At 43.4% G+C, this 16,263-nt stretch overlaps 1 protein-coding gene across 1 annotated transcript in view; it reads right to left on the bottom strand.

The window, feature by feature from the left end:
* Nucleotides 1–16,263, bottom strand: part of mctp2a (multiple C2 domains, transmembrane 2a) — a 34,984-nt gene that overhangs the window by 10,773 nt on the left and 7,948 nt on the right. Inside the window, exons 7-18 of the mRNA XM_085282091.1 lie at nucleotides 16,103–16,217; nucleotides 15,979–16,002; nucleotides 13,447–13,623; nucleotides 12,603–12,733; nucleotides 12,303–12,489; nucleotides 11,996–12,089; nucleotides 11,761–11,863; nucleotides 11,565–11,667; nucleotides 11,377–11,478; nucleotides 11,187–11,261; nucleotides 10,789–10,908; nucleotides 964–1,083 (exon numbers count right to left, since the gene is read on the bottom strand). Of these exons, the coding sequence (XP_085138217.1) occupies nucleotides 964–1,083; nucleotides 10,789–10,908; nucleotides 11,187–11,261; nucleotides 11,377–11,478; nucleotides 11,565–11,667; nucleotides 11,761–11,863; nucleotides 11,996–12,089; nucleotides 12,303–12,489; nucleotides 12,603–12,733; nucleotides 13,447–13,623; nucleotides 15,979–16,002; nucleotides 16,103–16,217 (1,351 nt within the window). The remainder of the gene's footprint in view (nucleotides 1–963; nucleotides 1,084–10,788; nucleotides 10,909–11,186; nucleotides 11,262–11,376; nucleotides 11,479–11,564; nucleotides 11,668–11,760; nucleotides 11,864–11,995; nucleotides 12,090–12,302; nucleotides 12,490–12,602; nucleotides 12,734–13,446; nucleotides 13,624–15,978; nucleotides 16,003–16,102; nucleotides 16,218–16,263) is intronic.

The following is a 16,263-nucleotide window of genomic DNA, read 5'->3' as shown; positions in this document are numbered from 1 at the left end:
CACAACTGACTGTAGTGTTGGGGAAGATATTTTTTGGGGAGTGGCTCAAAAAGTAATGATTTATGTTGCTGTATTTATGCCCCATGTGCACCAAAGGAAATTAATTCCTTCCACCACTGGGTTAAAGGGACAAATCCCCCCTAAAAAAATTTACATATACACAAATTTACACATTTATCTCAGCTGTAGTCCTCCTTTATTCACAAATATTATTTCAGTGATAGTCTGCCTTCTTCTGAGTAGAATGAAACCAGATGGCACTTATCTCGAGTCTCTCAAAGCACCAAAAAATAAAATAAAGAACTATGCAGCAATGTCTCTTTCCGCACACCAGGACCTGGTCATTCAAAGAATCCAAAAACATTGTTCTTAGCTTAATGTGGAAACTGTTTTCGCTTTTACCAAACTATACAAACCAACCGTATCACTCACATGAGAAAGTCCGTCTACCCCTGGCGAGTTGCTTGTGCTGGTGACAGCACAGCAGGATGTAAACACAGTGTCCCCTCCCATTCCGATGTAATTTTAGCTGCTTGACTCTTTTGGTTGGCAGATGTAGATCGTAGAAAGAAAATAGCTACTGTTTTAAAATCTGCTCACAACAAGGTTTGTGAATCTTCACTCAAAAAAAAAAAGCTGATTTAATTCAATGTAAATTTTGAAATGTAATTTTGCCACATAAGCACAAAGAATCATTTTTGGAATGTTTTTGAGTAACCAGGTCACATTTTGTTCTTCTGCTTTGAGGATCTTGTGCCAAAAAGAAGGCAGCTTACAGGAGATAGCTCCAAAACAGGGCAATTCACACCAAAACAATCTACATGGATGAAGCACAGTGGAGGGCAGAGAGAAAAAATGTGATTGACTTTGAGATGAACTATCAATTTAACTTGTTACAAACTGTTGCACTGTAAAACCATGCATTTGAAGAAAATACTGAAGTTACGAGTCCTCATCGCTTACCAGGTCTTGGTTGTAGCTGGCCCTTCCTGTTGAGAGCTGGAAGTAGTTCCAGCCTATGAGGAGAAGCAGGAAGAGGGGAAGCATGAAGAGTTCCCAGTGCCACACTGTCAAGAGGAAGATCTGAGGAGAGAGAACATGACAGTATAAAGCAAAGCACACAGCACACACCACTGTACCCTCACCCAGCTTTCAAATCTCAGCAAACCTTTTCACAGAACAAAATATATAATGGTTTTAATCACGTCCTAAATTTCTTGATGACAGCTACAGTACTAAGCTCGTAAGATTTACAGCCAGTGGCAACAGATTTTACCCCTGGCAGTTTGAAAGTAAAAGACATTCAACTTTTAATATCATGAAATCCTATTTGCAGTATACACACAAATAGCACTGTGCTGGCAGAGTGCCTTACTGCTGAACAGAAAGTCTGACATGGATAGGCATGATATGCTGCCTTTTAACATCCACATCAAATCCTCTTAGATTCAGAGACAGGAACGCTTTCTGACGAAGCACATATGGCAACTAGAAAAGCATTTGCAACATTTACCCCCTCCGTGGCAATGATACTGAGAAAAGCCAAGACCCCTGGTAGAAATAAGATGGATCACACTGAATGAGTAATCCCTCATAATTCTGTAAAGGAGTGGTGCTAAGCACGTTGCACAACACCCACTGCATTTCACAGCAGAGCACTAATTGGACGGCTGTATTTAAACCCATTTAGTGACAGCCTAATGAGTCTGCCTCCAACTGAAATGATCGGGAATGTTTGAGGAGGATCACACCAGCAGGTTGACATGGATGAAATCAAAAAAACTTTTAAATGTCCCCCACACGCTATATTAGATGTCCTAAAATGTAATAAAATGCGAATACGTGCCAGTGCACCCAACATGGCCCACTTTTATTTACCACAATTCATCTTGCGTGCTGAAATTTTGCGTATACCTTTTCTGTAATTAATGCTTCCTTTGCAAAAGTTACATTAGCTTTCACGTCCATTTCAAACGTAGTGTAACTACTATGTTGAACCCACACGACGGTCACAGTGTGCAGTCTAGGCTCAAAGAGCTGGAGGCTGCTTAGAGTATGAACAATATGTTCGAGTTAAGCTCGAGACAGGATGTGAAGCACTGAGGCCTTCAGGCCCCAATAGCAGGCCTGTAAACAGCAGACTGCTCCTGTCACAGCAACCATGCGGAGTCTGTGCATGTTGCTCTGGGGGGCAGTCTACCTATTGCCACACCAGGCCTAGGTTCAAACAGCCACCAGGGAAACGTGTACCGTGACTAATGCCGACAACACTGTGGCCCAAGAGCCCTGGGCTTCGCTACTGTACTGCTTATTATCCCCTCTATGCAACCTGGGTGGGAGGGGTGAGTGGGCCAAAGTGCCGTGCAGAAAGCAGTAAGATCACCAAGATGCAAAAAATGAACAATATAAGCAATGTGTTATTGTTACAGCTCATTTGAATTACGTACACAAAAACAAACTAGAGCTGGTAAATGATTTTAAAAAAAGGTAAACAATGAATATGCATGATGTGCAGATATAGCTGCGCTACATCTCCTCTCGGTTATGAATAACTTACGTCATGTGTTGTCACCTGAGTTCCCATGAGGCAATCTAAAGAAATGCTCCCCTCACCCCAGAGGAATTCTGCTGGCTGGTGGACAGGTAGCTTGTCATATTCCCAGTATTTTCATTAAAAAAAAAAAGAAAAGAGAAAAAAGGGGGGAAGGGAGGGTGTGCCTGGAAACTGACACAAGCCCAGCAGGAATGTTGAACCTCCTTGCCCTCCCTGCAAAAGCTTCTACATTAACCACTAAAGTCTAATTGCTTGGTCTCTGTCTTCCTGTGCAAGTCAACAGAGGGAGCCAATTCATTTCCGCCCAGGGAGCCAGCAGAGAGAATCTGTCACAGGTATTCATAATCGCCCACTAATGCAAATTTCTTCTCACAGCGTTCTGGCTCAGTGGACAAGATAAAAGCCTACAGAAATACAATGCCTTGTGTCTAAACTGAGTGCTTAAATGAGGGTATAAACCAAAACTGTCAGAAATATCTTCTCAATTCCTCCCTCATGGTATGTCAACCCATGTGTTCAGGATTTACATGCTTTTTTAACACTAATAAAAACGACGGAGAGAAACAGCTGGGAGAGGCGCTCAGATTCCTTCACTCAGGTGTGCACACTGAGACTTGGCCGTCAGATATTCCGCAGTAATGAGAGGAGGCAGGGCTATTCCTTCCCCCTGTCTCCGCACATTCTACAGAGTTTCTGTGAAATGGAGACGGAGCTAATTCCCCACTTAAGTGGTTTATGTTTTATTAGCAAGCAGCTGAGTGATTAAAGGACATATTGGACAAAGTGCAGCCTTTCAAAAGTAAGTGTAAATTTGTAGGAAAATAATCTCGTTTTTAATTGCGTTCAGCTCCATTTCCGAGCCCAGCCGCATATTTTAATCGTCTTTTTGTCAGCATGACATTGCTAATATGTTGCACAAATACTTAAACGGTGATTTATTTCACCAAAAAGGACACAAAGCAGCAAATGAAAGCCAGAGTAGTAATAATTAATGATATACCTGGGCATTGCGGTTTACCCACAGCAAAATTGGATAACGAGCGACTTGTAATTGAACAAGTGTTGGTATGTATGTCTGGAAGGAGTGTCTCTAATGCAGGAAACCTCCCTTGACAAACACCATTTAGCTGAAAAATGTCTGTATGATTATGCACATGGTGCCTAGGGAGAAAAAAAAGAATGAATTAATAAAACTATTAGCACACGGTGGAGTAGATGACGGAGATGCACTCTCCTTAGCCACCTGTAAGCGCTTGGAGAAGGGGGCAACCCTGGGCAGAGCAATTCTGCCAGGAGGGTTAAGAACAGCCTGACAGATTTGTTTTATAGTGCCATTAATATGATTCCACTAAATGCATTCTGCGCCTTCTCATGCAGATCCCCTGGCCAGCAGAATCCAGCACCTAATAATAAAGCACTCAGCGATTAAAAGTGTGAATAAAATAACTTAAAGCTGAGCAAGCACGGGTAGCTTCCACCACCCACACTCTCCCTGGAGAGGGAGAAGGGACTGTAGCAAGAACAAAGGGACAAAGACACCTTCTATATAAGTTTCTATCACTGTAAATTGATTAACAGGGGGTGGCCCGATCTACCAACCTAAACCATTGACTGGCAGACACACCGCCAGACTACCAGGCTGCCAAATGCTCTGTTCATGCAGACAGACTATAAATATAGGCCTGATATCAGTATAAGATAAATAAAACTGTTGATAATCCAAATAAGTGTAATGTCACAGCACCAGGGCCTTCACAAAATCCTTATTGTTTCTGTTTAAAAAAATAAAAAATAAATAAAAGCTGCTTTTCCCCCCTCCCCTCAGTGTGGTACATTTCAAAAATACCCTTATTTTTAAACTATGCACCAAGCAAAAACACAAAAGATTTAATCTTGGCTCTATCTTCACTATTTCTCTTCAGTTGCACTCCACTTGGAAAGCTAAACAAAGCGAGAAGAGCGCCAGCCAGCATTATGAGGGTCAGTCATGGGGGCTGTGGACGGATGCCAGATTACGTGAACATACAGTGAAAGAGTTTAAGACGGACTATAGGCTGCAGGGTTTGTGTCTGAATGTGTGTGGTAGTCTCTATGTGTGTGTGTGTGTGTGTGTGTGTGTGTGTGTGTGTGTGTGGCAGAGAGACACCAAAAAGGACATAATTGATATATGTGATTAATGGCAAAATATGAACGCTACAAATAGTAAAATCATAAAATTAAGTCATGAAAAAAAATCTTAGGAACTTTTACAAAACCTTGAATAATTTTTATTGTGACTAAAATTTTCCTCTTATGGGTGAAATCAAGGGCAGTAAAATGAATCTGAAAGACCTCAATTACAATACAAAAAACCCCAAACAAACAAAAATAAAAATAATGAATCAAAGGCATAAGTAGCAACTCGGCTCATGCGAGTCCTGTTTTTTTGTTTTCAGCTGAGCTGAAACAGAGTCTGGATGAGAGAGCTTATGTGGGGGACAGGCGCGGCAGGCTTTAAAGTAGCTGTAAATGCAGAGCAATGAGACATGTAATTTGTGTTGAGCTCGGGCCAGTGTGGGGACAGGCTTTCAGGGGGTGTCGGAGGCAGAGGAAGCACAGATAAGATTTCTCTTCAGGGCAGGTAGAGTGTGTGGGCAGCCATAGTGCTCTGAGCTAACGCTGAATAAATATTTCACATACCCTCAGCTCAAGTCTTATCGACTGAGGGGAGGGAAAGAGAGAGACAGTGAGCGTAAAAGGGGCTACCTTTGAAACAGGGAGCGATACGGTGGGGAAAAAAATCATGTTCCTCTTAAGCAGAGTGAAATCATTTGTGGGAGTTGCAAAGTGTGACACAATTAGGAACAAAATTTTTAAATAAGTATATACTAACATTATTTTACATACCTAAAGAAACAAAACTGACTGGTTTTTTTTTTTATATTATTTAAAATTAATATTCATTTTTCTTCAGGATAGGGTATAAATAGTACAAAGGTACCAATTTTAATTATAAATGTCCAAGTAAATAAAAACAATTACATTTCTTAGGAAAGCTCAAAACCTAAATATAGTGTTATACAGCGCAACTGACATCAAATCTGTGTGCAGTACTTTTTCAAAGTCAGACCCAAATGATTAGCATTGAATGATAAGCCTGTAAGTCTGCCTGCGCGGTACAATGCAATAGTGATAGCTCTTCATCAAAGCACTTATGAAGAGCAGCTGTGCAATGCGAGGCATTAGCATTTGCACACGGGGACATTTCTGGCCGTTGTCTCCCTGCCTGTCTGACACATGCCAGGGCCAGAGTAGCGCCAGTACAGGCTGGAGCGGGGCAGTCAGCGGGGGCCCCGTGGTGCCTGTCAGTAGTGGCTACGCTGACCCCGCACTCCGGCACTGGCCACTAGTGTTTAATCCGTGTCGGGAGCGTTAACACTGAGCGACCTCCCGGGTGACAGATCTGCCATGCAACCCTTCTCCCCTGAGGAGGTGTGTGTGTGTGTGTGTGTGTGTGTGTGTGTGGTGGGGGGGGGTTGGGTGGCAGTGGCACCGACTCTTTCTCCCTGTCAGCTCAGCTCACGTCGGGGCCAAGACCAGCCCCGAAACAGCCACACACAGGGGTGGACAGGTCGCTACCTCAGCTGCACAGGGAGAGGTGTCCTCTGTGAGTGGGAAGGTGGTGATGATACGGCGCAGACAATGGGGTCAAATGCAGAGCATACTTCAACTAGGCTGAAAACATGCATAATATAAAACAACAAAGCGCAACAGATGCACTGACAAAATCTTGCCTTCTCATAATACCGTAACTACTTAGTAAAACTTTCAAGTGAATTCATGCTGTTTTCTAACTGTAATGATCGGCAGTGGTTTCAGTTAATTCACGAGCGCCGGCAACTTTGAATGTCCTAAAACATAAAACATTCGCAGCCCTAATGACGTGAACGTTAGCACAGAAAGCTTATTAATCCCACTAATAACGTGACATGTTCCAAGGTTACACACTGAATTCAGCTATTTGAGGGCAGATAAATAATAATAGCGTGTTAAATCAGGAGGCACTGCTGAGCAGTTTGCAAGTAGTCACAGACTATCATTTAATAATTAATAGATCTCGGGCTAAAACACCATGAACACACACCGCCATCGCTGCCATCATTTTTTTTCTCCCTTCTAGACACATTCCCACTGCACAGCCTGTGAGAACTCCCACAGCCACAGAGATGGAGAGTGTAACCCTCATGAGACTGAAAAAAACCACTCCTTTAAGGCCTCCAACTTTTTCAAACAGAGAGAAAACAGATGTAAAGCAGAAACAAGGAGACGATTCACAGGCGCACGCGGACCTCTTGCTTTTCTCACAAAAAGCCCAGGCACGCCGCAATGCAGTAAACCACAAAAGAGCACATCCAAGACTCACAGAGCATCTCATATTCAGGGACGGTGTTAACAAGAACAATTATGACAACTCTGATTGTGGCCTTCATCTTGGCCAGGCTGGTGTTCTGGTTAATGGCTCTGACTGCTGTTGCTCTACACAGGTGGTCTCCTGAGACCTCTGGAGCCAGATCTGACCCCGTCCTGCCCTCATCTGGGACGACGATGATTCTATCAGCCCACAAAAAAAAAAAAAAAAAAAAAAAGAGCGCCCGCTGCAGCTGCCAAGTGTGTTTACAGCTGCACCGCATCAAACATTCATCAAATGCCATCTTTACAGTGTGTGATGTGAGGCAATCAGCATTTCACAGGCCGTCAAATGATGTCTAAAGCAGTTGTTACCTGGCAATGTCGAAAAGAAAATGGTTCAAATACTCACGAAAGGTTTACAGGTTTCTTTCTAGTTAGTCCTGACAGATGAGGTACCTCATATGTTAAAATATTAATTCTACTTAAATACTTAAAACGGTCTAATGACAGCAAAGCTCAAAATAAGCTTTCAAGTGTAAATGATCCCCCTCCTTTTTTTACCTTTCAACCATTTCATCTAAATCAAAATTGTTCTCAACTTTAAACTCCAGATTAATTTGGCTTGTTAATACGCGCTCATTTCTTTCTTTCTTTTTCATCTTTTTCTTCTTTTTTTTTCCTGGAAGAAACTTGTGTCTTTTGGTTTAATGCACAGAATGGAAGATTTCACTCCAAGTTGTTCCCACGAATGGCTCCTGTTGGGAAAAAGTTAGTGATCTGATCTCTCCAGCGCCTCCGCTGATGTTTCTAGCAGTGCTGTAGCTCCATCTACAGGTGGTATCCTTGCGTGCAGCAAAGAACTCTGGGTGACCCCTCTGCAGTCGCTGCTGATGTATAGCACATTCATCTCGCTCAGTCTTAGTGAAAAGCACATCTAAAGGCAGTTATTTTATGAAGATTTTAGCTGTCAAATTTCCCTCTCTCTCAGAGAAAGGAACATGCTGTTGTCAAACTCTTTAAAAGCCCAGATCCTCAGCTCATTACTGTAGCATAAACAAGAAGAAGGGAGGAAAAAAAATCCAAATTTCATGTTTGTATTTCCACTTACTGATGAAAATGTTTATGAGGATTTGCCAAAACTTTGTTTAAATGCACGACAAAGATTTTTCTCCCCTTTTTCTTGTTTTTCTTTTTCCTTTCTTAAATTGCATTACCTAATTAGAGAGACTATTTTAAAACTGCAACCCACTGGTGGAAAACTGAAGGTAACTTCAAAAAGTATGGACTCTGCTGATGAGTTTGCACAGTCAAAACAAGCGACCGCCCTGCGTTCACAAACTGTAACAACACTGCAAGTCTTTCCATTCCTTACGGAGTCTCCTCTCCCACAAAAACACTCGTTAGTCGCCCAGCCAAATAAGTCAATGTGCAGCTTTCTGATTGCTACCCACGGGGGAAATCAAATTGAGATATATAAATATATATATATATATATATATACACACAACTTGCTTATTCAGTCTTTGGAACCAGTTCACTGATCTCTGCAAAATTTGAGTACCTTGCACACCCTAAACCAACAACCTCTTCATAATCCAGTTATAAAATCTACATAAACAGGGTAGCAGCGTAGACTACGTGCTGTGTAGAGGTCAGAAAATTGGCCTGTGGGACTGAGTGATATAATAGCTAAGTATTCCTGGTAAAGCACTACGTGAGCATCCCGCAGTCCCAGTAAAAACCACAGCTGTGGTAATGCATTACAGGATGTATATAGTGTAAAAGGGTAGGACTGGTCTGCCTGCATGATAAATAATGTATTGTAATGTATATTATAGCTAGACCCACCGCTGCAGTGTTTCCAACTGCTATACCCTGAGAAGCCCTGCGCTGCCTGCCACTGTGGAAAAGAGCAGACACTAGTGGTATAATTATGCACATCTGAGAGGCAAGCAGAGGCCATCTGTCAATGTCTGAATCAGTTACCTTATTACCACTGCCTAAAGATATAAAGATAGGAGTGGGAGCTGCTTTCATTAAAGCACATGGTGGCATGCTGCTTTAGACAGCTCCAAACAGTAACTTAATTGGAAACGATGACTTGGAGGAGGAGAAGTGACTGTACGGTGAGCGCCCTTGGAGTGGGCAGGGGCACGAGACGAGGATGGTGGCATGGCACCAGGCTTGTAATGACAGTCAGTCAGGACCTTGCTGTTGGCCTCGTTGACAGTGAGGCGGTAGCAGAAGGAGTTTTTTTTCCTGTTGCAGTATTTACAGTATTGTGATTTGCATGTTTCATTGTGCCTGTTGAAACTATAATAAATCACTGAAAAGGGGGGGGGGGGAAAGAGCTTTTCACTCGCTGTACTCTCAGTCTGCTGATTAGTGGGTGATGAATAACAATGGCAGTTTCGCTCTCTTTGGGCAACTCTCGCCGTCGACCTTCGACACTTAGACTATTTGAAGCGCACCTCTTCACGGGCACAGGCGTACTCTGACTGGTGTGTTACTGTCTGCTTTTTGCACGCTGGTATCAGTGTCTGAAAACGTGCCAGTTGTTTCAAATAAAAGGATAAGAATTGCAAGAATTATCATTTTCACCGACAGCGAACAGATTATACACAGCTGACGACGGGGTGGGGGGGCTACACTGCCGTAACAATGACAGTCACCATGAGAAAAGTGAGCGCGAGCCTCTTTCCTCAATTTTAAAATCTGCTGAACTCTTAAACAGCAGGTGGAGTAGAAGTGGAAATGAAAGATTAGAGTGTACCACCTCGCACTCCCATTGCCTGCGGAGGATCTAATTATAGGTGGAAGAAGATGGCCCCATCCCGCTGACCTGTCACCTGTCAGCCTGCCTATCCTCCTGCTCTCCTGCCCGTATCCATGCCTGCCCGTCTGCCTCCAAGTCTCTCGCTATCTCGCCCGCACTCTCGCTGAACTGTCTTCCTCTTTCTGTGCTCCAACTTTCTTTCCCAGATAGTAGCCTGCCTCCCACTCTCCTTATACAATTGGCTGCATTGTTCTCTGCCTTCCTGTCTGTGTGTCCGCTGTCTGCCTGTCTATGTGCCGTGCTGTTCTAAAGGCTGTGATACACTGAGCCTGGCCATTGCCTGCGGGGATTTGCACCTCAGGATCAGTGAGAAGGGCTTATAGAATACACCAGGTATGAATTGCATGTCATCCTGAGACAGAGCAGACAGAAGAAAGGCGGTGAAAGGAGAGTTCTTCACACACCCTGTCTGTGACCGCTTCCTCACCCTGACACAGCGCTGGCAGGGCTTTCATGGTAAGTGTGCACTCTTAATCATGACATTACATGTGCTGTACTGCAGGGGATTCACTGGGTGCTTTAAGATTATTTAAGCTTAGGACCTAAGATCACATACCCTCATTAAAAACAGCTAAACAGAGACATTTAAACAAGGTTCAAATCTCAGAGGCAGACTGTCACTACTCTACCCAAGGAAGCTGAGACTGTGATCCTCCTTACACCATCCCCTGGGTTAGGAGGCTTTGCTAAGAAGTCAGATGTACAAACGCCCAAACCCCACACCTTCAAATACACTCTAATGTCATCAGAAGTGAAGGAAAGCCAAGTGGGGTTTGATTTAAAGGATAAATCACATCCATCACATTGCACATGGGATAAAAACAGAAGGCAGCCATTGTTTTTCATGGGAAAAAGTCCAGCAGGGAGAGAAAATGGCTAAACCAAAGAATCTCTTCAACATCTAATTCACATAAAATGAAAGAGTTAAAACTGGGCTGCAGTGAAATGGGACAAAACTTGTTCGCCCCTAGGCTTAAAGAGAGTTCATTAACATGAGGCAATGACTTACCAGAAAGGCTATTAGACTCCGTTGCGTGCTCTCCCACTGAAAACAGCTTTTAATGTACTGTAACGTGGACAGAACTGCTGTGCTGATTTTGCGGACCCGATATATACTCTGGGCAAGAACCTAATGGGAAATAATTGGAAGAAAACACCAGTTAGTATCATTTTGATACTGGACAAAATGTTTATGACTTTGCAATGAGCTTGGATCGGCTTTACAATCCCTTATTTGCCACGTTGAAGCCAAACCCAATAAAACTAATTAGGTTGAGTAGAACAATCTGAACTACGACCTATGTGTAGATTTTTAGTGGCCACTTTTTTAGGACATTGTGAGGAGGAGACTTTATTGTAAGCTTTTAGTTTCTTTTGCAAAATCTTGCAAAAACCAATCGAAATCACCTTTTTGTTGAACTTGATGGTTTCCTCTGTTAATTTTGCCTCCTTGGGCTGGAAGGATTTGACACTAGCTCCCACCTGAGGCAAACAAAGAAAACAAACGAATGCTTCCGTTCGTTAAGACTTTTCACAACATATAATACAGGCTATTATCAACATTAACAATTTTTGACCAAGTTGATTTGATCTTTACTTTGTTGTAGATAACCTCCAGCACCAGAGTGATGCTTCCTTTAGACGCACTTCCCAGTTTTTCTTTCTTCAGTAACAGAATTATCTCCTGGCCATTCTTAACCTTTGGGAAATTCAAAATACATACGTACATATAAAAGTGATTTGCTACTTTTTTTAAACAGATATTTATAAACTCAGCAGACTTACAGTAAGTAAAGGAATGGCCACCGTCCCCAAAAAGTTTGGGGCTTTGTCTCCATTTTCATCAAAGACTGTCAACTCGACCACATCGGTGATGTCCTTAATCGGGCTGCGAATGAGTAATTCAAATGTGATCAATATTAAATTATATATCCCAAAAATTTGCTACAGATTTGCTTTTTTCCCTACTTGTATTACTTACAATGTAAAGGATTTTTTCCACTCTGGATTTACATTCTTATAGACTGTGTGAGTTTGAAGTTTAGAGTTCCCCAGCTCTATAACGCACAGGGCGTTGCTTTTTCCTGCAAAACAGCAACAATGTGATGTATCCACAATTTCATTGCACATGTTCAATGGCAATAAAGGGCTATTCTATTCTTATCTAAGAAATGAATCTGAAAATTAAAAAAAGATGATCTGGAGTAGCTGAATACCATTAATGTCTGTAGCAGGGAGATCATTTGCCCTGATTACGCCAACCTGAAGGATGCCAATATCTCTCATGCAGTTGTGCGAGTTTTTTAAGCTCTGGAAAGATGAAATTGAAAAATGTTAAACAAAGAAGGCATAATTATTCAGTGTGATACTGCTATACATATATTACATCATATATTCATCTTAAGCAATCCCATCTACATCCCAAACTTGAACTCATTACTGAACCGGTTGGTGTTATGTGCATGACTACTATTGTCCTGTTTTTCTTTTTATCATTATACAGGTACAAAAGGAAAAACGTACAAATTTCTCCACCACTTCGTCTTTCTCATCAGGTTTTGACAAGGTAGCATTTTCGATGTCAGAGATGGAGACCCCCCAGACGGATCTCAGGGTGATCAGAAACACCACTCTGCCTTTTCCTGGGTTCAGCATATAGGAGTAGAGTTGCTTCTCATTAACCGTAAGTGTCGACACGTCAACCTCAAGCCTGGCGCACAAAAAAGGAGATTAGCTCAATTGAAACAATTTGTAAGGAGTGTGAGTTCCTCGGGTGAGCGAGTGTGTGGGCAAATGTAACTTTACGAACCAGGGAATACTCACATCCCCCATGATTCTTCACTCTTCCTCCCTCTCTTTGAGCACATCTCCACCTGTAGAGGTTCCTGGTTATCTTCAAACTGATTGAAGTCAAACTGCTCTCTCCACTGGGGATTTGGCTGAATGCAAAGGTTCTAAGGGCAGAAAAGATGCGGCTTCAGCACATACAGTAACACAGAAACACACACACATACACGAGCGCGCACAAACACTTTGACGCAATGTCAGGTTTAATGCATTATCAGACTGAGCAGCTCCTGCATGACGGCTGGATTAAGTCTTCACTCAGTCCTACCAGAAAGAGGCAGGAGAGGAGAAAGAGAGGTATGTTGCGCGTATGTGTATCTATTTGTGTGTGCTTGTATGTGTACACCTCAGTAGCCACTGTGGGATTGTAAACACTGACAGCTTCCAATTAGAATCAGCTTTGTTCAACAAACAAACAAGCAGAGAGGAAAGCAGAGAGGTTTACAAAGAAATGACACGACAACATGAGACAAGTGCACCATGGAATCATCAGGGGGGAGGCCAACAAGTACAGGTAGATGAACAGGGCATGCTGGGTATGCAAATGAAGGCAATGAAGCCCGGCACTCGAAGCACAGTTAGAAGTGAGTGGCAGCCTTGCCCAGTCTAATGAGCTGCCTCTGCCATGGCCCAGTGAGCCAAGGTGGAGGTGAGTCAGTGGCAGGTGCCTGCTGGGAGAGAAAAGCGGGGAAGTAAGAGAGTGGGCCTAGGAAGAAAGTTAAAGTCTAAAGAGCAGACATTAAAAAGACAGAGGAGCACGAGTAAAGCGAGTGTAGGAGAATTGCAAAAAGAGAGCGACTTTTAATGAGACCAGTCCAACCTTGCTCTTGTACTTCTGATCACCGAGGCGAAAGCGGACGTAAATGTCACCCTGGCCACACTGCGGCATGTCCTGTCCCTCCACCAAGGTGATACAGAGCACCCCGGTCCACATCTGGTTCCTCAGCTGATTCTTCTGTGTTTCAGCCGAGCGCTGAGCCGGCGTGGCCTGGTTCTGCTGCGGGGCAAAGATGCACACAGATAGTTAGATCTTTTTCTCTTTTCTTTTTTTTTTCCTCAACGCAACATGCGCGCAAGCTTTGTGAGATCGCTTCCCTTTTACCTGCTCCCGCCTCAGCCTGGCATCTCATCATGTTCACAGAGTGCACAAAAGTAGGACAAAGGTTTACATTATACAGTGCATCTCTGTTGGTGCACATTAGCACATCTCTACTGACAGGCGAGCCACACCATGGCGGCTCCTGGAACGAGAGGAAGAGAGGGACGTCAGCGAGCAGCCAGATGTCCCTGGCTGTGACAGTCCCACTCATCACTGGCTCCCAGACTGAGTGTGGGGAGGCAGGACACTTGGCATACTGCACCAGAGACAGCAGGCAGCAGTGAGTAATGATGCAAACCACACAGCTCTCTCTCTCTCTCATCAGCAAATTATGCATACATGCAGCATGTATAGCCAGCATCAGAGTTTTACTGCATGTTAGCAAATGTATCCACTTTGAATTCAGCCAGCAAAGTAACGAGTGTTTTTCTGCTCAGGTGAAGATATCAAACTGACCAGGGTACTGTGCTTTCAATAAGCCTTCAAGAGCAGCAAATAATCCACTTCTCCCGCCGTGTGTCACAGAGCAAGTGTGAGAGAGAACAAGAGACCTTGATATGTTTCCATGTTAGAGTTCCCGTGAGGCTGTGCGGTGATAGGCCAGGGCTGTAAAAACAAACAGCACAGAGGTTGTGTAGGGCTGACTGTAATTAAAGCGAAGGAGCGTAATCTGCTCTCGCTTCTTTGATTGCCCGGCTCCTTCGGCTGCCCCGGCGACGGCGCTTCAAACAGCCCCACTGCAACTCCCCTGCCACTCCGGCCCCTCCTCAATAGCTACGGGGTCGCAACCCACATTGCCACCCAATCCGGAGGGGATCAAAGCACATCTCGGGGACCTGAATTAACATGGAATACCACAGGCACAGCCCTATAAATATCAGGCCCTTCAAAAGAAGAGGAACAGAGGGAGTGGAGGAGCGATATAAAACAGGCCTCAGCCAAGTCATCCCAAGTGTTTATCTTGGACACATTTCTATCTCAGCGGCCAATAAAACAATTCCACTTAACTGTAAGTGGCCCCTAAAGAGAATCTATTCCTGGTCTTAAAAGGGCTGTGCGATTGCTTCCATATGGTGGGACAGCATGGGGACAAGCATGATGAGCTCAGACCCAGGTCCATTTGGCTGGTGTCTCAGCACTGTCCATCCACAGCTGTGATATTACATCCTAACATCTGGGTTATTGCCCGCTATGCCTGGGAATTATCAGCCTTGCCGATCTTAGTCATCCCACACTGGCAACATGCCTCCAACAGCCAAGCCCCCCCCGCTCCCCTTCCCTTCCGCTTCTCCCATACGCCCCCTCCTGTTTGAAACACTGTCACACAGCAGACTTTTACTCAGGCACTTGCAATTCCCTGTCTCTGTCGTGGTAACACAGAGGGAGAAAACGATGTTCTGACGGAGGGGGAGTAGAGCTGCAAGAGCCGGGTATTCAGCACTTCCAGGATAGGTGTTAAACGCAATAAGATATTGTACGTTTGTCAAAAAAAAAAACATGAAATGGCGGGGGGGGGGTAAAAATGGCATTGTTACATTGTTAAATTAGCACCGTGATTTAGGCAGGAGAACAGCGCGCAGAGTCCCGCCACACATTTCTGTCTCCCTTTGAGTATATTTAACCATCTGTAGTGGATAACCTACAATGTGTATGAAAATGGCATTCATTCCTTTGTCATCTAATTTCAAATTGAGACTGCCTACTGGACCATCAAGAGACTGAACAGTGGCAGATGTAGTGACAGCATAGGTGTGAAAATAAACCCAATCGCTGCAGTGTGAGTCCCAAACAGCAACCCTCCTATTTCACTCTGAATCTAATTACTGCTTCAATATATTGAAAACCACTTGAGAAGAGACGGAACTTTGTTTACCACAAAACCAAATACTGCTCTATAATGCTCATCAAAAGGCTCTTTCATGACAGCATATTCAGCGAATACTATTACTTTGATTTTGATCAGAATGTAATATTGTACCATACTTTCTTTACACAAAATGATTCCACTGACTGAATATAGTATGCATTGCTAAAAAGGTTAACTATAAAGCAGAAAGGAAATAGGCTGTGCTGATAACAAGGTTACACACAAAAGCCTGAGTCCTGAACATATGCCTCGTTCTTTGTTGCACCATTGTGTAGTGAGCTACTGCCCCCTAGTGAGTTAGATTAGCCTAACCATAAGCGCTAATGAGGAAATTAAAAAAATATCATGGCATTAAAAGCAAATGTGAAGATTTAAAAAACCCATACCTTATTTCTTTTGGGTCCAAATCTCTATAAAATTGAGAAGAATTGCAATGAATGAGTGCATAATAGCAGGTAAGAATATAGATTTTCATCACACAAACACTTGTAATGTCTGAAATATTCCTACCGGGCCTTTTTTGATGGTGGCGTCTCTGAACATCAGGCAGACATCAACAATAATGACTCCCATGTCATCTTCTTTGCTTTTTGGATCTTCGAGACGCAACTCCATTTCATTGGTTCTGTGAGGAGACAGGAAGGGTATGAAGATTAAAAATGAGAAGACCC

Source organism: Mchenga conophoros, linkage group LG7, assembly GCF_057382185.1.
Source record: "Mchenga conophoros isolate Kocher_MC1m ecotype Shallow Benthic linkage group LG7, M_conophoros_male_GT1.1, whole genome shotgun sequence".
Lineage (NCBI taxonomy): Eukaryota > Metazoa > Chordata > Actinopteri > Cichliformes > Cichlidae > Mchenga > Mchenga conophoros.
Note: the sequence above shows the minus strand (reverse complement) of the source record. Positions and strands in the feature narration are given on the sequence as shown.